Genomic DNA, 21234 nt, shown 5'->3' on the forward strand with positions numbered 1-21234 from the left:
AGCAGGTGAACTGGCACAGTAAGTTCTGTCATGGTTTTCTGAAAGTGTTGTTGTCTTTTCAGCTGACCCTAGATGTGATGAGTATTTAGCCACCATTCTAAGTAATTTATTTAGCGTGAAAATTTATTAGTTAAGTCATAATTTAGCAAATTCACATTATACTTTTTTTTAATCTTAGCAGAATCACTTAGTGTTTTATTACTGGAATTGACTGTCAATTATGTAGCTAATTCATTTACCTAGGGAATGAATTTTTTATCTGGGTAAAGGAATTCAAAGTGCATTGTTAACTCTTTAATGATCAAAGATTGCTCTCAATGTCAATTCATGTTGTAAAAGAAATTAAATCATTTATCTCTCTTGAAATACCAGATGTTGGAAAACTCTTTGGAATGTGCCAGAAAGGAGTTTAGAACCTTTCATGAATTAAGGAACTTTCATTAACTAAATGTCTCATCATACTTCACAAAGCTAAGCAAAGTTAGTTGGAAGGTTTTGATTGGGCCCCATGGAATGAATTATTTTAACACACTCTCATATGTGTATATTGCTGTAGAGTCTGTAAATGTCTTTTCACTGATTTTTCTGTTTGGGTTCACACCAAAACATTGTAGAATGATATTAGAATCTGTGGTTGGCAGCCTCTAAGATGGCCCCAATTATGTTTGCTTCCTGTTCCATATCTTTGTTTAATCCTCTTTCTTTGACTGCAGTCTTCGATTGACTGGCTTCTAATGAATAGAACTTGATAAAGTGATGTACTTCCAAGATTAGGTTATAAAAAAACTGTGGATTCCATTTTAGGTGCTCTCTTCACTCTCTCACTTCTTGTTCTAAGGGAATCCAACTGCCATGTTCTGAGTTGCCCTATGGAGATGCCCACTTGGTAAGGAACTGAGGGAGATGTTCAGCCAGCAGTCAAAAAGGAACTGAATATCCCAGTATCCCATGAGACAATGAATCCACCAACAATCACATGAGTGAACTTGAAATCAGATTTTCTTCCAGATAAGTCTTCCAATGAGAGCATTGTCATGGATGATAGATTGGGTGCAACCTCATGAAAGACCTTGGGCCAGAGGTACCCATCTAAACTGCACTCAGATTTTTGACCTGTGGAAACTGTGAAATAATAGATGTTTATTATTTTAGCTCCTAAGTTTGGGTGCAGTTTGTTACACAGCAATAGATAACTCATGTTTGGCTTAACATGTGAAATGGTAATAATAATTTACCCAAAGCCTTTTGTTGAATAAGTAGTACAGCCAGGATTTAACCCTGGTTCTTCTAATGCATTTCAAGAGACAGGAAGAATATGAACTACACTCTTTCTCATTCAGTGATTCTCAAAGCATTGACATCCAAAAAGGCAACTATTCAGAGGCTATTTCCCTATAATGGTGTTTCTCTTGTGACCTGCACACCTTCATTGCCATGAGAATAAGCCACTAGAGGATGGCAAGCAGTCTTAAAGGATGAATCTTCTTTACCATGTTTTCAATCAGGACTTGAATCAAACTTCCCCTTTCCAGTTCCCAGCTCACTGTTCTGGCTCTTAAAAAGTGGTTATAACAATAGTTCCCGGGGGACCAGCAGTTAGCGTAATGTCTATGTCGCTGGACTCCCATGTAGTCGACTGTGGTTTGAGTCCCGGACCCGGTGGCTTAAAACTCACACCAGGTGCATGTGCGTGTGTGCCCAAGATCCCGGGAGGAGAATAAAAGAAAAAAAAAGTAAATACAGTAAAATGTTAATTGTAGAATCTAGGTGGTGAGTATTCATTAAATAAATATTTTAACTTCCTGAATGAAATATCAAGGAAGACATCTTTGCTCCCTTCCCCATCTGAGGGTCTCATGTCATATCTTAACAGTATCATCTTCATAAATTATGACATATCTTTTTAGATATATGTCATGTCCATGCATCACAGTAGTGACTAACTAATGGTGAGAAATATTTAACTCCTATTTCTTTTGCTAGCCTGTTAGCCCCACGAAGGCAGATATCCTATCGCTGTTGCTTACCGAGATAAGCAACAGAGTATATCTGTAGGATCTAGTAGTTGCTCAGAAAATACTTATTTGTTTGGTAGGTACACCTGGCTCTCTCGCATTTTCCCTCCACCATACTGATAGACACTGTTTGCCTTCAAGGTCTGTCTCTCATGCCTGCCAATTGCCCTGGTGAACTATGGAACTGCTTCAGTTCCATTAGCCTTGGTGAGTATGAGGAGGTAGATAAGTTACACTTACTGAAAGTGCATTTCAAGCCCATGGTTTTCATGTGTAACATTATTTAAAGTGTCTTCCTTCTATTACACATCATCCTGAGGGTACAGTCCTGGAGTTTAGCAACACATGAATGACACAAAATGCTGGGCCAATTACCTTTGGTATGTACACAGCCCTGGAGCAAATGAAAAACTCCAAATAGTGCCCTGCCCAAGCTGGAGTTGCCACGAAGCTGACAACATTCACTCTGAGAAAAGAACACTGGATCTGGGCATACCTAAAACCATCAGAAGCCTCTCTGGGAAAGAAATGCACTTTCAGTAAGTGTAACTTATCTACCTCCTCATACTCACCAAGGCTAATGGAACTGAAGCAGTTCCATAGTTCACCAGGGCAATTGGCAGGCATGAGAGACAGACCTTGAAGGCAAACAGTGTCTATCAGTATGGTGGAGGGAAAATGCGAGAGAGCCAGGTGTACCTACCAAACAAATAAGTATTTTCTGAGCAACTACTAGATCCTACAGATATACTCTGTTGCTTATCTCGGTAAGCAACAGCGATAGGATATCTGCCTTCGTGGGGCTAACAGGCTAGCAAAAGAAATAGGAGTTAAATATTTCTCACCATTAGTTAGTCACTACTGTGATGCATGGACATGACATATATCTAAAAAGATATGTCATAATTTATGAAGATGATACTGTTAAGATATGACATGAGACCCTCAGATGGGGAAGGGAGCAAAGATGTCTTCCTTGATATTTCATTCAGGAAGTTAAAATATTTATTTAATGAATACTCACCACCTAGATTCTACCATTAACATTTTACTGTATTTACTTTTTTTTTCTTTTTCTTTTTTTGGAGAGGTTTTTGCTATAGGGCGCGTGCGCTCGCCAGACAGACACAGAGAGACATAGAGACAGAAAGTGAGAAATCACCCCCCAGAGGGGATGGTCACGCCACAATCCCTTCTCCTCCATTCTTCTCTCGGGATCTTGGGCACGCACGCACACGTGCCCAGCGTGAGTTTTAAGCCACCGGGTCCAGGACGCGAACCACGGTCAACTACGTGGGAGTACAGCGACATAGCCATTACGCTAACTGCTGGTTCCCTACTTTTTATTTTTTTTTTTGAAATTAGAATTTCTACTTTATTATTTATTTATTTATTTAGAGAAATTATTTTCTGTAGAGTGTGTGCACTCGCAGGAGACAGAGAAAGACAGAGAGAGAGAGAGAGAGAGAGAGAAAGTGGGAAATCACCCCCCAGGGGGATGGCCACATTGTAATCTCTTCTCCTCCATTCTCCTACTGGGATATTGGGAAGGCACACACCTGGGCCCAGCTTGAGTTTTAAGGAACTGAGTTCACAGTTGACCATGTGGAAGTTCAGTGCCTCAACCATTATACCACCTGCTGGCCCTCTATTTTTTCCTTTTATTAAAAAAATTTTTTTCATTTCATTTTTTTTCATACATTCAATCACATTAGTATTTGTCTTACAAAATGGATATTTCAAGAGGTGAACATTTCTCCCTAGTACTGTTGATAAAACTACAAAATGTCTTCAACAGCTAATACCACACCTCTTTGTGCCATTAATGCTTTGACGCCCTGTCCCTCTCCCAGATGTCCTTCTTAATCACCTGTCTTTGCATCTCTCCAGCCCTCAATCCATCTTGATATTTTTGTAATGTTGAAGGAAGTTTCAGGCATCAGTACACTTCCCATTCTCCCCAGTATTGAAATGTAGGAAGGCTGTTTATGCAGGCTAGATGTTCTATTTTTTGTCCTTTAAGATAAAATTGGCATACAAAGAAATATACAAACCATAAGAGTTCAACAATTGCACACACTTCTGCAACCCACCCTTCTAATAATATATACAGACTTGCCAGGAAGATTCCCCATGCCATTCACAGCCAATCTCTGCCTCTATGTAATCAGTAATCACAGTTTTGATATTTATCCTACCACAGATCATTTTGTCACTTTATGCAAAAGTTTTTTGTTTTTTGTTTTGTTTTGTTTTTTTTTTTTTGGAGAGATTTTTGCTATAGGGCACGTGTGCTCGTCAGACAGGCAGAGAGAGACAGAGAGACAGAAAGCTAGATATCACCCCCCAGGGGGGATGGCCACGCCGCAATCCCTTCTCCATTCTCCTCTCAGGATCTTGGGCACGCATGCACACACGCCCAGCATGAGTTTTAAGCCACCGGGTCCGGGACATGAACCACAGTCGACTACGTGGGGAGGCCAGCAACATAGCCATTATGCTAACTGCTGGTCCCAAGCAAAAGATATTTTTTAGCTGAATCCTGAAGGGTGAATTGGAGTCTCCTTGGCCTTGGAAGGATGGGAGAAAGTTAACCATTCCAGAAAAGCACATCATATACAAATGTGCCAGGAGGACAGCTTCGTGAGAAATGGAGAGACACAGGATGAGTGAGGTGAAAGCTCCCCTAGATCTGGAAAATAACAATCACATAGCAGGCAGCCAGTGAAAGGTTTGAGCAGGGAAGCGACATGCTTAGCTTTGGACTTCTAAAAAATTCCAAACACAGAATGGAAAAGCAAGAAGGGATCCAGGGTGATATGAAGATGTCATTTCAGCCACATGAGGGAGGAATCTGGCATGGGGAAAAGGGACAATCTCTTCTTCCTCTGTCATGTTAACCTCTTATGTGCTGAGCTTCTATTACAAATCATGATGTCTAATTTTTTCTTTATATCTCAGTTTTCAGAGATACTAGCCATAAAGCCTTTGCAAAAACTGGTTCAGAGAAATTAAGTAACTTGTCCAAAGTCATACAGCCAATAAGTGGTGGTGTCAGGGTTCTGGTCTGTTATGTCCAAATTCTATACACATTTAGCCACTTGTCTGTCTTCAATGTATGATGGGAGTCTCTCAGTCTTTCTAACGGGAATCATTGGCTTCCCTGGGTGGTTCAGATTCTCCAACCACTACAGAATTTTCAAGACAAAACACTACCCAAGTTGCCGGCAGTCAATTCAGAGCCTTGGTTCAAGTATAAACTCATCATCTGTAGTCCAGGTTTTCCTTTCATTTATGGTTTAGGAATGGGGACAGATGGGTCAGCGTGGATCTACTAGCCACCTGCTTTTACTTATTGCTGGCTGTGACTGTATCAAACCTAGAAATGGCATGGATCTAAAGTTTCTTGTCCTTACAATCTCTGTTTGATCCCTTTGGCCATAACTCACACCTTATCCTTACAATCTCAGTCTTTCCTTCTACATAAACTCCTTTCAAGGGCCACCCCCATATGCTTACATTTATGACTATCAAAACAGTGCAATTTTATTTCCTTTATTATTTCTGCTTCAAGTAAATTACTAAGACATGTTCTTCCAAGTACTTTTGTATATTCTAGTTACATTAACACACCATACACAGAACTTCTTAATAATAATTTCAAGTAACCTCACACTAGTATTAATCTTCCAAAACTAAGTATCTTAAGTTACCTTTCATTTTAATACACAAAAGGGCTTCATAACATTCACAGGAAAATATAATTAAAGTATGAGTTTACATTGGTGAAAAAAGGTTGAAATGCATGCATAGTTTTTTCTTCATAATGTGCATTTTCATGAAGTTTTTCAAGACTCCCTCATACGCTGTTTTCTTTTATGAAACAATGCACTCCCTAGGAATTCATTCCTTGCCAACCAATATTTATACTATACTTTATCATTGGTTTATAAAAAGTTTTAGGCACTATTTATGGTTTATTTTTCTGCTGGTCAAAGTTTTGCATTTTCCAAGTTAATTATTTTCAAATGTAAGTATCTCTGAAAGTAGAAATGAATGGTGAATATGCAAGAATGAAACATGTTACAAAAATGGGCTATGTTTTCAGTAAATTAAAACATTTTAAAAGTCCAGAATTATACTCCTTCTCTTTGTATTTCTAAGATCCCATACACACCCCTCAGCTTTATTCCCTTGCTTCCTTGTTTGATCACTAAGCAGTTAAGACCAAACAGCATCCTGATTGTTACAAAAGTCTGTTGGGGACTAGCAGGTGGCATAATGGTTACTTCACTGGACTCCCACGTAGTCGACTGTGGTTTGAGTCCTGAACCTGATGCCTTAAAACTCACACTGAGCGCGTTTGCATGCATGGCCAAAATCACAAGAGGAGCATGGAGAAGGGATTGTGGCATGGTCAATCCCCATCGGAGGGGTGGTGGTGATTTCTCCCTTTCTGTCTATCTCTCTGGCAAGCACATGCACCCTATAGCAAAATTCTCTCTCTAAAGAAAAAAAAAAAAAAAGTCCGTTGTTCTGGCACTCCAAGGGCTTTCATTTTTGTTTAGATTATATTAAGTTTTTAAAACCTGTATTATGGAATACTAGTATCAGCACTTTTGCTGCCTATTTTCCCACTAATTTTCATGAAATCATGTCAAAATGACAAATAAACATTTTCCATTTATTTTTATTTAAAAAAAAATGAAACCCTTTATTATTCAAGCAGAATCCTACCTTGAAATCTATTCTGTAAAACAGATAAAAAGTCCTTTAGCTCTGGTTGGAGCAGAGATAAGGGGAAACTCATGTGCCTGACAGAAAATGCACATACACATCACTCACGTGTTGTGTGTATAAAACCCATTTTGGTGACCCAAGTCACTTCCAGCCCACAGAAGAGGCTCCGAACAGAAGGTCTCCTTCCCTAACTCTGCCTCAGCTCTCAGAGTCCTAAATCCACAGACTAATCATTTGCTTATTCCTTCTCCTCTGGATCAGATGAATGAAACTTTCTATTCTATGACTTACCCACAATAAAAGTAACAACCCCAGCCACTAGTCACTTGAATAAGTCAAGACAGATGGCTTTCATCTAAAAGCACATGGGTCACAAGAGCAAGGCACCCTCTAAAATGGAACAATGCATGGCATGTACAACCAGCCACATGTGGTGGTCCTGTGGAAGCCCAGATCAGAGGAGCACTGGGAAAGATGGGACCCCGGGGTAAAGATCCCTGGCAGAGATTGGCATTTCACCATTTCATTATTACTACCCTCAGCCTATAGACAAGAAAGGGACTTAAATGTTAGTATTTTTGATGCATGAGAGCCTTGGGATGGAAGCCTTTCTATATCTTGCCTGTGATGGAAATCAAACACATGTGAAAAAACTGTGTAAAACTGAACACACACCCACACATGTGCATGTAAAATTAATGAAAACTGAATAAGATCAGTAGAACGAGTCTGCATTTCCCCTGATTTTGATATGGTACTATGGTTAAGCACATGTTAACATTGAGGGAAACAGGGAGAATGGTGTATAGGAACTCTCTGTGCATTTTTGTACAACTACATGTGAATCTACAGGTATTTCCAAATAATATTTTTTCAAAAAGCTGCAGCCCTGGAGACAGGCTGGTATGAATCATCTCACCCTGGTCACATCCATCAGGGTCTCCAGGCGTGTCTCATGGCTGCCCTGGTCATCAATCACTCCTTAGACCAAGCATATACAGTGTTCTACCAACTCTAGCAATCATGAATTGGTGTGTGTATTTTCTTAACATTTTGGTGGCAGAGGAGATATATCTAATGTGTTGTTGTTGTTGTTGTTGTTTTATTTTTATTTATTTATTTACATTCATTCACTGTACATCATTATAGCATACAAAATGAGATTTTTCCATTCACAGTACATGAATATTGGCTCAATTAAGCACATCAACATATGTGTTATTGTCAACACATAATTTTGTATTGTTTTTGAAAGAAGGAGCCAGTCTTTGCTTTTCTTCAGCTTCTCTTGTATCTTTGACTTTTATTGTGTCCCATTAACTTCTCTGATGTATTTATTTACTTTCTATTTTCAATGACTGTTTCTCACCTCTAGAAATTGAAAGTGTATTTTTCAAGCCCACCTGTTCTTTTTCCATGGTGTGTATTTTCTTTCTTTCTTTTTTTTTTTTTTTACTTTTTTTTCTATTTTTATTTCATTTTCTTTTATACATTCAATTACATTATTAATTGACTTATAAAATAGATATTTCAATAGGTGAACATTTCTCCCTAGTACAGTTGATAAAACTACAAAATATCTTCAACAGATAATAACACATTTCTTTGTGCCATTAATGCTTTGCCTCCCTATTTTTCTTCTAAATGTGGATGAATATCGAAGATTTACTGCTGAGTGAAGCAAGCCAGGCTATGAAGGAGAGGCACTGTATGACCCCACTTAATCTATACCAAGTGTCTGCACTCTATGACTGAAACTAATTGACTAAAGGATATAGAAATAGAGTATATAGATGTAAATACCAGATATAGTGTGTGTTAAAGAGGAGGGTCTGAAGAAGGACATGGTGTGTATTTTCACTGTGAATCATATTCCTCTTTTTTTTCTATTTAATCAATCTAAGCATATTTACTTTATAGTCTCTTTGATTTTTTTTATTATTTTTGATTTGTAGAGGCATAGTTCTCTGTGTATCATGTCTGTTGATTCTCCCTCATGGGGAAAACTTCCTCTCATGGCTTGGCATTTTCTGTATTTTATTTTTTCCACTATGAATTCATCTTCAGGTGAGGCAGTTTTATTCTGCAGAAATTAATGAGTCTTGGATATGAAAATACCTCTATATAATGATTTTTCATTTCCTTATCAGAATGGTTAAGATTTCCAGTGGTATTATTACATTTTATATGTCGATTTCTGGGTTTGCCATTTCTCTGTCACACAAACTGCATAAATCCACACCTATGTATAATAGAGATCAGGGTTTTCTTTGCTCATTCTTTACTTTTAATTACTTAAATACTATACACGCCTTCTTTTTCCCCTTTAATTTTTTCCCAGAAGGACAGGCACTTGTCAGGGAGAGAAATAGAGAGCAAAAGAGAAAATGAGAAAGCATCTCCCCTCCCCATGGGGAGCGGTTCCTCTGCAGTCCCTTCTCGTCCATTTCCCACTCATTTCAGAAATTCTTTGCTCATTCTTTACTTTTAATTACTTAAATACTATACACGCCTTCTTTTTCCCCTTTAATTTTTTCCCAGAAGGACAGGCACTTGTCAGGGAGAGAAATAGAGAGCAAAAGAGAAAATGAGAAAGCATCTCCCCTCCCCATGGGGAGCGGTTCCTCTGCAGTCCCTTCTCGTCCATTTCCCCCTCATTTCAGAATTTTGGGTACACACACACACATGTGCCTGGAATGTTGTTCAAGTCTCCAGTTATAGGACTCAAACTGCATGCTTGGCTATGTGGGCTCTAGCTACCTTAACCACCATGCTACGGGTTGACTCTTTATACTAAGTGATATATTTAACTTAAACGCACATGAACACATACACTGCTTATACAATATGCATGCTCGTACTTGCTTGCAATCCAATCTTTAATTAAACCCATCAAATTTAAAAAGTGTATATTGACGGTCCATTAGAAAAGATGGAGTTGATACACTTTTATTTCTAGCAATGCATCAGTCACCTATTTCCTGTTTCTAGCAATGCATCAGTCACAAATTTCCAATTTGAAATTTTAGCAAATAATTTTGTTAGATCTTTTTATCTAATTTGTCCTTATGAACTTTTTTATAGTTCATTCTGCTTTGATGCATATTTATTATGATTTTTACACTCATATGTATGTTTAACTGATTTCAATGTTTATAAATCAGTTATTCTGTAACATAGATCCCTCTATTCTTATGGCCTTATTATTATTATTATATTATAATTATTACAGCTTTCACTAGTTTCCTCACCAAACCCATTCTCCGGAAAACATCTAGAACCAACAAAATTTCTAAATCTTTGAATATCTTTCTGTAGCTCCATAAATGAAAAACATCTTACCTTAGTGTATAATTTTTGGCTCACCTCATTTTCTTTCCAAAAATTTTTGTTCCATTGCTTTATAGCATTCGGATTTGGGCAAGAAAAATATAGCTACCATGTTTTATTCTAACAGATAACCATTTTTCCAACCTAAATGTTTATCTGAATATTTCTGCATCAATAATGTTTAAACAATTGTATTAGAATATAAGTTCTATTTTTAAGTTGTGCATGGCAAACCCTTTCACTTGAAGATTCAGGTTTTTAATCTGCCAAGGAGCTGTTTTTATTTTACATCGCAACCTGTATTATTGCTTCTGTTCCATTTATTCTGTCCTCTTCTTTAAAAACGCCAATTATCTGTCTTTTATATGCCTGTTTTCTCAGAAAATGTCTTTTTTGTTACTTTCACACATGAACACACATGAGTAGATGATAGATACAGAGGAAATATACATTTTATTGTTCCCATTCCCTTGCACTTTCATCTACAAGTTTCTGTAATTAATTTTCCACAAATATTTTGCCTTTGCTTGTTCTCATTATAGATTCCAATGTCCATTTTAATTCCCTGATGGCAGCTTGGTTTCCTTCTCATCTTTCCTTGCCTCACTCAGTGAATTATTTTCTAGCCACTTAACTTGTTTCATTTTTTAAAAAATCTGATGTCAATTTAATTCTTCACTTTCTTTATTCCTCCATTAAAAAAAATTTGTTATCAACAAAAGCCATGCAGTCTAAAGTGCATTTAAACTTTCTGTTGTGTAAGTTAAAATATCTGCAACAGAAAACTCACATCAAATTGGCTTACATTGTAAGTTAATATATGATCTCATAGAATAGGAAGTCAAGGGTTAGAGGAGATTCCAGAGCTGATGAGAAGCCGTGGATGCCATATGTGCCATTAAGGAACCAGCTTCTTTCAAGTGCTCAGCTTTGCCATCACCTGTTGGCATTTCCCCTACCCTGGCTCTCCTCATGGATTCCACATTGTTGCGGCATTTTCAGGCATCACACTGAAACATGGTAATGTCCACTAGCAAAGAGACATACTGGATTAACCTCCTTAGGGGTAAGAAAAACTTGCCTAGATGCTTCCTAGTAGAACCTCCCTCTGATTTCATTGAAAGTTTTGAAAGTTTTAGAAAACCTGACAGAAAGGATGGTAACACCCTGATTGGCTTTAGGAATTCAGGATTTGCCTTTGAGTCTGAAAATAGGCTCATCTTCCCTGAATCACACTGGGAACATGTGGGCACTCAACTAATTTGGGGTCTCTGCCAGAAATGAAGAAGGTGGAGAATGGCTCTTGGGTGGGTAGTCAACACTGCTTTTTTTTTTTTTGAAAACTGTAATTTTTTTTTTCTTAGCATCCAGAGTGTTGTTTTCCTTACTGCTAACTTAATGGATTTTTTCTAAGATCCCCTATTGTCTTGTTGCTGTTTATTTAATTTTAAAGGAAGAGAGGTCTCTTTAGGCCCAGTGTTTGGCAAGAAAGAGAGCCAGTGGATTCTCACTGTGGTTCTCACTGTCCAAGTGGTTAGTATTGGAATTCTCTTCTTGTAGCTTAAGCAGGAGCAATGATTGTTTCCAGCCCCCATCCCTAGTGGAATGTCAAACACTATACTTCCATCTAGTGTGAGTGCTATGGGAGGAGGCACCATGCTCTTCCCACAAGAAGGATTTGTTTCCTTATCAGAAAGAGTAAATGAATCCAGAGGCATTTCCCCAAGACTGCTGCCATCATAATTGTTTTCTGAATCTGCATCTGGTATACAAAGATACCTTCTTTTGTCTTTGTCATGTCCAATGCCCCAGTGAAAGAGGAGAAAGGAGTAAGAGATGCCCTGACCCTGCTATTTGATTGCTAGGGTCTTTTATTGACCACATCCAGGAAATAAAATGGGAAAAGGTAAGAGTGTTGCTTTTCCATCATTTATACATTTGCCAATTGTATAAATGTCCATTTGAGCCCCACAGAACACAGCCCAGAGTGGTGGCATTCTATTTACTGTAGGTTTACATGTGCGGTCCTATACATTTGATCACATATAAGAAAAACAGGGAATGTAATTCCATCTGATGTTCCAATGGATGGAACACATCACCCTCAGACATGATAATGTCCAATGGCTCCAATGGCAGAGAGACATACTGGATTATCCCTCTATCTGTCGATCTGGATATGAGGTGGAGGATTCTAATATAAGTCTAGAACTCAGAGATATAGAACATGTTGTTCTTACACCATGACTCATAAATACAGGCTAACTTCTTCATCTTTTGCTTCACCAAAAAAATTATAATCACCTCCAACATGGGAGGGGAAACTCCCTGAGTTGAATCAGCCAAAAGATAACTTTGTACAATTTCAGAGATTCTTTAAAAACTTGGACAAAACGAAGGCTTTATCTTTGTGTACATGCTAAGTGTGATACTGTTATGATTAATGGATATCCCTCCTGAATTCTGGCACTAGGTTAGTTGACGACTTAGATTTCAGTGCTATTATGAGTTTATTACTTGAGGCTTTGTTGGTATCTGGTGGATGAAGGATGAGACGTTGGCTGCTAGCTAGGTGCCACCTTGAAACTTCCCCTAATCAAAGCCCACTTAAGGGCCAGCAGGTGGCATGTAGGTTAAGACAGCTGGATCCCACATAGCCTACTCTGAGGTTTGAGTCTTGGACCCAGTGGCTTGAAAATCATGCTGGGAACGTGTGTGTGCATGCCCAAAATTCCAAGAGGAGAATGGAGGAGAATGGACTTTGGTTTGCTCATCACCCCCTGCTCCAGGGGTGGTGGTTTTCTACTTCCTCTCTTCCTTTCTCTGTTTCTGTCTCTCTCCAGCAAGTGCACACTCCCTATAGAAAAACAAAAAAGAAGCCATTTAATTCTTGCAACAACTTTTTCTTTGAATATATTGATATATTATATATTCAATATGTAATATTGAATATATAAATTTATTTTATATATTCAAGCACTGTATATCATTACAGCATGTAAATTTCCCAGCATGAATCCATTGCATACTAGTCCAGTTAAAGATACCACACACTTTATCATCAACAGATAATTTTCCTTTTTCATGTCCTTTAAATATTTTGCTTCTTTCTTTTTCCCATTTATTCCCTTCCTTTCACCCTCTCCTATTTCCCACCCTCCTCCTACACTGTCTCTTGTATCCACGATTGTTCTCCATGCTTTTGTATCTCTCAGTCTTTCAGTTTCTCCCATAGAGTACAGACATTCAGTATATTTTGAGTGGGAATATACACTGCCTCTGTTTTACAGTCTGGTTTGCTTTGCTTAACAATAAATCTTCCATATTTGTCCACTTTATATCAAATCCAGAGTCTCATTGCTTTTTATGGCTGAGTAGTATTACATAGTGTATGTGTGCCATGCATTTTCAATCCATTTATCTGTTCATGGACATTTGGGTTGGAACAAGGTTTTCAAATGATAATGATGATAGCAGTCCCTCAATATCACCATCACCACCATCAATTATATAGAGATCTTAATCTCAAAGTAACTTATTTGAGGTACCATAGCTAACAATTTGTGAAGTTCATATTTCAGTCTAACATTCTGTGCTTTGACTCCAGTGCCTACTGTTGCCACAGGCCTCCTGGTGTTTGTTTTAATCACATCCCCACTCGGAGCAGGTACTCTAGCTTCCTCCTCACTTTAATTCCTCTCTCCTTCCTTCTCCCCTTCTAATAAACAGTCTTTACATATTTATTCATCCACTCTTTATACTGTCTTGTCCTGCAGGGCACATGGACTTGGGATAATAGAGGAAGTAAGAAAGTGATACTGATACCAGAAACTATAGGGTTTGGGCTGGCTAGTTATCAAAGGTTGTCTCGACTCCATGAAGACATTTTCTAAGAAGAATGACTTGACCAAGCTGTATAAAGAGAACTGTGAAAACAGAGCCATTAGGAAACTGATGGAATATCCTGTCATGAAGGCCTAAACTAGGGCAGTGGGAATGGAGTAAAAATGGATGGCTTTGGAACGTGGTATGAAGGAAAGTAGAGAAGAGAGCAGAGCCTGATAAGACTCCTCCAATGCCCTCTTCAGTTTGTGAATTCTCATGTGCCCAGTAGGGCATCATGTCAACATTAGCAGAACAGCTGTTGTTTTTCCACTGCCTTCCAGATATGAGGCGCTATACTGAGCATGTAGCACACATTATCTCTTGGAATCACAAAAGTGCACATTTTTTACTATGTTACAGTTAAAGACACTGAGGCTCAGAAAGATTTGTCATTTGGCCAAGGAGGTAAAGCCCATCACTGACCGATTCATGATCCAAGCTCCATTCTGTCTGGTTCTAAGACCCAAGCTCTCAGCATTTCTCAGGTGCAGATTATGTTCCCCTTATGGGATAGGATATGTTTATGTAACTTAAATAGTTAGGTAGAAGTATTAATGAGCACTAAACAAAATTAGCGTCAAAACTAACATCACGCTCATGGTCTTGCATTTCATTGTCATCCCTGCCATTCATCATGAAGCAGAGAAAAAAAAAGATGAAAGATGATTTAAAGAAAAAAATAAGGTATAAATGTGTAGTTCTACATTGTTCAGTGCAGTAACCACTGGTCACATATGGTTATTTGATTTTAACTAACTTGAAAGTAAAGTAAAAACTTACTTCCTCAGGGCCAGCAGATGGCATAGTGGTTAAGGCACTGGACTCCCTCATGATCAACTGAGGTTCAAGTCCTGGATCCGGCGACTTGAAGAAGGGACTGTGGCGTGACCATCCCCTCTGTGGGGTGGGGTGGGGGTGATTTCTCACTTTCTGTCTCTCTGGTGAGCACATGCAACCTATAACAAAAATCTCTCAAAAAGAAAAAAACAAAAACAAAAAACCTCCCTTCCTCAGTCACACCAGTCCCATTCCACATGCTCAATAGCCACAAGTAACTACTGCCCACCAAATGAACAGTGCAGATAAAACTCATTGCACTGAGTTTTATCAGATATGCTGGGCTAAAGCTGTCATACACTAGATCAGTGTCTTTTTATCAAGAATTCATATGAGCTCTAAATAGCTCTCTTTAGAACTTCATCTGGTTCTAGATAAGTTTGTGTGCACCTGCACCGTCCAAAATCGTAGCCATTAGTCACTGGTGTCTGTTGAATTCTGAGAATATGGTTAGTCTAAATTGAAATACTCTAGAAAGTGTAAAATACACATTGGATTTTAAAGCCTGTATATGTATAAAGAATGTAAAATTTAGCATTAATAATTTTTATACTAATTATAGGTTGAAACAGTCTTTTGGATATATTGGGTTAAATGAAATGTATTATTGAAATTATTTTTACTTCTTCCTTTTTATTTTATTTAATGTTGCTACAAAAAGTGTTTTAAATTATTTAAGTGGCTCTCATGGGATGGAATTGCTCTAGATATTTTTACCTGCTGTGACTCCAGAGCTCTCTCCCTTTATCCCTTTCTCTAAATATGTCCTGCCCAAGACAGTAGCCGCAATCCTAATTAGAGATTTATCCCTCAGTTCCATTAGCCACATCTCAAATGCTCAGTAGCCACATGTCATCAGCATTTATGATGTTGCAGACACAAGTGTAGAATATTTCCATCATCACGGAAAATTCTATTGGACAACACTGATATTGACTGTACAGAGGTATAGCAGGTGCCTGAGCAGGGAGAATGTTTCCACAGAGCCTAGCTCTGAAGCACATCCTTCTCTTGTCTCCTACATGCTTATCCCAGCCTTCCTTAGTTAGACCTGTTTATGCACATCTTATCTTTTCTTCTCTCCTCCTTCAAGGGCTATGGGCTGCTTATCTCTCCCCAAACATGCTTTCCTCTGCTCCTGTATGTACACAGTATCCAAAGTGCTGCATTGCACAATATAGGTACTCAGTAACTATTCATTAACAAGTTGGAGTGGCAGTTCCTGGCAAGTATGTGGCTGAAGCTGGAGGGAGATCTGTAAAGCTGGTAGAAGGGTGATAAAGAGCGAGTGTTGTATGTGTGTCAAAGCCAGGTTTCCAAGGAAGAAGAAAGAAAAGATGAAATCAGAGGAACATTGGTAACCCAAAATCTATGCATGTCACAAAAATCGCTTTGCCCACCTCACAAGCCCCCTCACAGGCAGTGACAAGAGTTACTGCAGAGAAATTCTCAGGCATAAGCAACAGCTATATAAAAACTGTGAAAGAAATTCAAAATATTATTATGTGATAAATAAACATGCAAGACCCATAAATGAAAAGTTGAAATGGCATGAAAATTAAGGGTCTGGTGAGAAGGAAAAAATGAAAAACGTTCTCTCCCTGGGCCAGCTGGTTTGAGTTACATTTTACGAGCAGCATGTGAATTCCAGCGCCCTTGTTGAATTAGCAGCAGAATCGCACATTAGTTTTAAGGCTCCCTCTCGAATAGGAACATCATAACGTTTTTTAATTGGGGCTGATAAAAACGTAGCATTACTTGTAGGTTCCTGAGAGAAGTGAGTTGTGAAATTGGGTTTTCATTAAACCTAATGATGGAAAATTAAGTATAGTGCGTCTGGTGAAATGGGGTGTGATAAAAGGCATCACTTCTGCATTATCGGAGGTTAATAAGGGAATAGGTGAGGTAAGATGCATTGGAAAAAGGAGTCCAACTAGTTGAATTAATAAACCTTGAAAATCCCTTGATTCCGAGTCTACATAGCATCATTAGCACTAGCATTGACATTATTACAAATGTTACAGTAATATAAGTTGTTAAATTCCAAACGCATTTATTTTTCCATTCCAGTATGGTTTTGCTGACTCCAAGTCTGTCTACCAATGTGTTTAGGGAAAGTACCCATATTGATAGTTACTTGGTTTGGGAAACATTAAGCATCTCAAAAAAATTGCCAAGTGCCTATTCCTAGGAAACCTGTCTTTACCGGGCAGCTGGTCTCCCATGCAGCCCATGCCCCAAGTTCCTTGGGAAGACTGTGGGTCTCTGAAGACATCTGTCCTCACACGTGATGGTGGTCTAGGTGGGAAACACAGGGCTCCAGACGTTGACTCCAGCTCATCCGCACCTGGAAATCCTGAGTGCAGCCTTAGAAGAGACAAACTCAGGCACTCCTTTGCTCTCCATCTCCAGTCTCACCACACTGTACAGGAGGAATAGCACGAGAGGGATGCCTGACAGTTCAACCTCTTTGCTCTTATCCAAATGTTCCTTCGCTTCTCAGGCTCTGTTCTTTGCTTCACATGGTTCTACTTATCTATTTTCCATACTAGACCATCAAGCCTCAAGGGTGGAATTTGAATGTTTCTCTTCAGTATTAGTGTCTACGAGGGTCCTTGACACACAGTGGGTTCTCAATAAGCTTAACTCATGATCATCAAGGGTGTGATAGAGAAAGGAAGCAGCCCTGTTTGCCACGTGCCCCATTTAAGCCATGCCAATGAAGATGTATCTACCTATTACCTAAAATTCCAGGACAAAAAGTAAGTAGTATATGAAGGGACTTCAGAAAGTTTGTGTGGGTTGGGGCCAGCAGGAGCCATGATGGCTAAGGTGCTGGATTCTCACATGGCCACCCAGTTTGAGTCCCAGAGATGATGGCTTAAAACTCGTGTCAGGTCCATGTGCGTGCCCAAACTCTCGAGAGGAGAATGGAGGAGAAGTGTTTGTGGGGGTGGCCATCTCCACTGGGGGGTGATTTCTCACTTTTCCTCTTTCTGTCTCTCTCCATCAAGTACATACATCCAATGGCAAAAACCTAACAAAAAAAGGAGAGAAAAATAATAGTTTGTGGGGGCCAGTTGGTGGTGTGGCATTAAGGTGGCTGAATCCCACATGACTGATTGAGAAGTTTGAGTCCCGTACCTGGCAGCTTGAAATACATGCCAGGCATGTGTACACACATGCTCAGAATTGCAAGAGGAGAATGGAAGAGAAGAGACTGCAGCATGGCTATCTCCCCTGGAGTGGGGGTAGGATGATTTCTCTTTCCTTATCACTCTCTCTCTTGTCTTCCCTCTCTGGTGAGCACATGTGGCCTATGGCAAAACTAAAAACAAAACAAAACAAAACAAAAAAAACTTGTGGAAAGTTTTAATTTAAATGTTAGTTATTTTGGTCTAAAAAACCCTTCTGAAATTCATGCATAGTTTTTTCGTAATGTGCACTTTTCACCAACCAACATATTTCATATGTGCAGTCAGGAAGGTTTTGCTAACATCTCACTTAGGCCTTTCCTTCTTGCTTATCTATCTGTATTTTTGTGATCTTTGTGTCGACAAACCAGAGGTGAGTGGGCTGGTCCCAAAAGATCAGGCTCCGCCTTGGTGGTGTTTACTGACCACATTGAATCAGCAGAATTTAGAGATCACACTATGCACACAGTGGTCTCACCCACTAATCACGTATAACCCAACCACTGACTCAAGTTCAGACCAATCAGATTAGTACCTCCTTTTCTCTTGGAAGAGCTAATAGGTGGGGTAGACAAAAGCATGGAAAAGAGATAAATGTATCCCCCACTCCATCCACAGACATAGAGGGAACATGAGGGGACCACTATTCCCATTTGCCCAGGACTGAGTGGTTTTCCACAATACTGGATTTTCAGTGCTAAAACTAGAAAAGTATTGGGAAAACCAGGACACGTTGGTCACCCTGGAAAGCATGCCGGCCAGACATCCCCTCCTACTATTCTTACCAGGAACAGGCTTGCCCAGGCTGTCAGATAGGCACAGGTGTGCTTTCACATACACAATCTATGTCTGATGGATTATTGTGACATGAGAGGCAGACCAACTGAGGGCAATATGGTTTTTGAAAAAACAAGTTGTGGGAATATTTTCTAAGTCTTTCAGGAAATGAATATCACACAGGGTTCATGGGTATCTCCATCAGGCTCTCACAGTGTCTGAAAATATCTGGTGAGAGAGCTTGACTGCCACATCCGGCAGTTATCATCTCATATGTGTCAAAAACAGGATGGTTCATGACCCAGACTATGCATGTCTTTGGGAAGAGGTTGGTGAGAACAGGATGAGATGGTTCTTGGGAAGACAGACCCTGAAAAACTAACAATGTATACCTGGCAGAAAGATGGTGGAGCAAGACATGGGTTTTACTGGTCCAAAGGGAACTAAAGAATTCAAACCCAGTCCGAACAAGCATTTGTTTCTAGGATGGCCAAACTGACAGAAAGCATTAAGGGAACTCACTAGGCATAAAGGTTTTTACCAAGGGAGAGGCTAAATCATATCAAAGAGAGAGTTTATGAAGATGAATCAGAGGATCCAGGCCCGGGGATCCAGTTCCATTGGCAGAACTGAAGGAAGAGGTTCAGACTGAGTTTAGTGACAGACTTGGGTCAGTAGTATTAAGTGATGAGAAAACTAGACAATAGTACAAAGTGGTCACTGTTGCAGACCTTGTAGCTGGAAAGAATAGCAGGGAGGGTCAGAGTCCCTGCTAACTGCTGAGGATTTAAGACTGACTCTGTTTCCTCCCAGTATACAACCCCAAAAAAGCAAACCAGTAGAGAAACCAGACCACAGGGATGCAGACAAATGGACCCAAAGCAGACACGTGGATCTGAGCTCCAGGCACCCAGGGCTCTCCTAACCTGCAAACAGGCTTCAGTGATTACTTTCAGGCTTGCTACTTCCTGATCAGGAGGCTTCTGCCAGTGCCTAACCTGACTTCTCACTGCTCTGGGATTGGTTGGGGCTGGCCAAGACCACCCCTACAAGCCTGGAGGAAGGACTGAGAAAAGCAAAGATGATAACCAACCTGGAACTTTGTCTTTCTTCTGTCAATATGCATCTTGAAATTGAAATGAACATAGAGTTACTGTGTTCACTGGCTTGTTTGTTGTTTTGATATTTAAATCTTCCAACACAACCACACCAGGAAGCAGTGTGCCTCCAGTCTGTGGTTTCCTGACCAACTGAGTCCAGTTAGTTCCTCTAGCCTTCAGCTGGCCAAGCGGGGGAAGACATAGAGGTCAAAGGACAGTATGCCAATAGGTGACCCTCTGTTCTGCCTCCTTCTCTTCGAAGCAGATGGCAGCCGTGCTGAGCTGTCCCAGCCCACCCTCACGATCCAGACTCACCCCTACCGAACCTGTGACCCTGTGGAGATGAGCTACCCCCGGGACCAGTTCCAGCCCGCCATCCGGGTGGCCGACCTGCTGCAGCACATCACGCAGATGAAGAGAGGCCAGGGCTACGGGTTCAAGGAGGAATATGAGGTGAGAGAATGGCCTGCAGGGACACCCCCTGATGGGTCCAGAGGCTTCTCTGGGTGCTAAAGCCTCATTAGTAAGTGTGGCCCTGACCAGTAGCACCTGACGCACCTGGGAGGGTGCAGGAGCTATAGCATCTTGGGTCTCAGGCCCCACTCAGACATGCTGAATCAGAAGTTGCCTTGTAACCAAACCCTTAAGTAATTTGCAAATGTGTTAGGTTTGAAAAGCACCAGGCTAAACAACTCTAATATATCTCCTCACCCCCCATAACTTTTATCATTGAAAGTTCTATGCCCTGGGACCTTCTTTCAATATGAAGACAGAATGGCTCAAACTCTCACCCTACATGCTGTAGGAAAGCTAGAATGTCTTCCCTGCTAATAACTTCTGGCATGCCTGCTTGCTCCTGGTCACCTTTAGCACCATATTCTTGGTTCTATGGCAAGGCATCTCCTCCAGGGATTGCTATGCCTCTCTCTCTACCTTTTCCTCTATCCAGCATTGAGCATCCCTTTCCTTTCTCTCCAAAGCATCTGTGACACAAAGCATTTGTGAGTAGTGGTTAATTGAAGTTCAGAGAATAACATAGAAAGATTGCAGCAAAATATAGGAAGCACCTTAATACAACACGATTGGTCTTGTCCATTTCTTAACCACCCAATCACCAGCAAGTCCTTTCCAGGCTCTTGTCTTCCATCTAGTCTCTATCCATTTCCCTCCCCAAAGTTCTTTTTAGATTCCTCAAATATCTGCCTTCCTCCCCCAGCATACAGGAAAAGGACCTCTACCCCATACTTTATTATACAGAACAATTTCAGTTTCTTTACCTCACTCTTTTGGTTTCAAACCTTATCCATTAGGCCTTATCTAAAAAAAAAAAAAAAAAAAAAAAAAAAAAAAAAAAAA

At 39.8% G+C, this 21234-nt stretch overlaps 1 protein-coding gene across 1 annotated transcript in view; it reads left to right on the plus strand.

The window, feature by feature from the left end:
* Positions 1-21234, plus strand: part of PTPRT (protein tyrosine phosphatase receptor type T) — a 1472724-nt gene that overhangs the window by 1355010 nt on the left and 96480 nt on the right. The window contains exon 19 of the mRNA XM_006147596.1: positions 20141-20331. Coding sequence (XP_006147658.1) covers positions 20141-20331 — 191 coding nt within the window. The remainder of the gene's footprint in view (positions 1-20140; positions 20332-21234) is intronic.

The sequence above is a fragment of the Tupaia chinensis genome, unplaced genomic scaffold, assembly GCF_000334495.1.
Source record: "Tupaia chinensis unplaced genomic scaffold, TupChi_1.0 Scaffold000216_1, whole genome shotgun sequence".
NCBI classification, from domain to species: domain Eukaryota; kingdom Metazoa; phylum Chordata; class Mammalia; order Scandentia; family Tupaiidae; genus Tupaia; species Tupaia belangeri.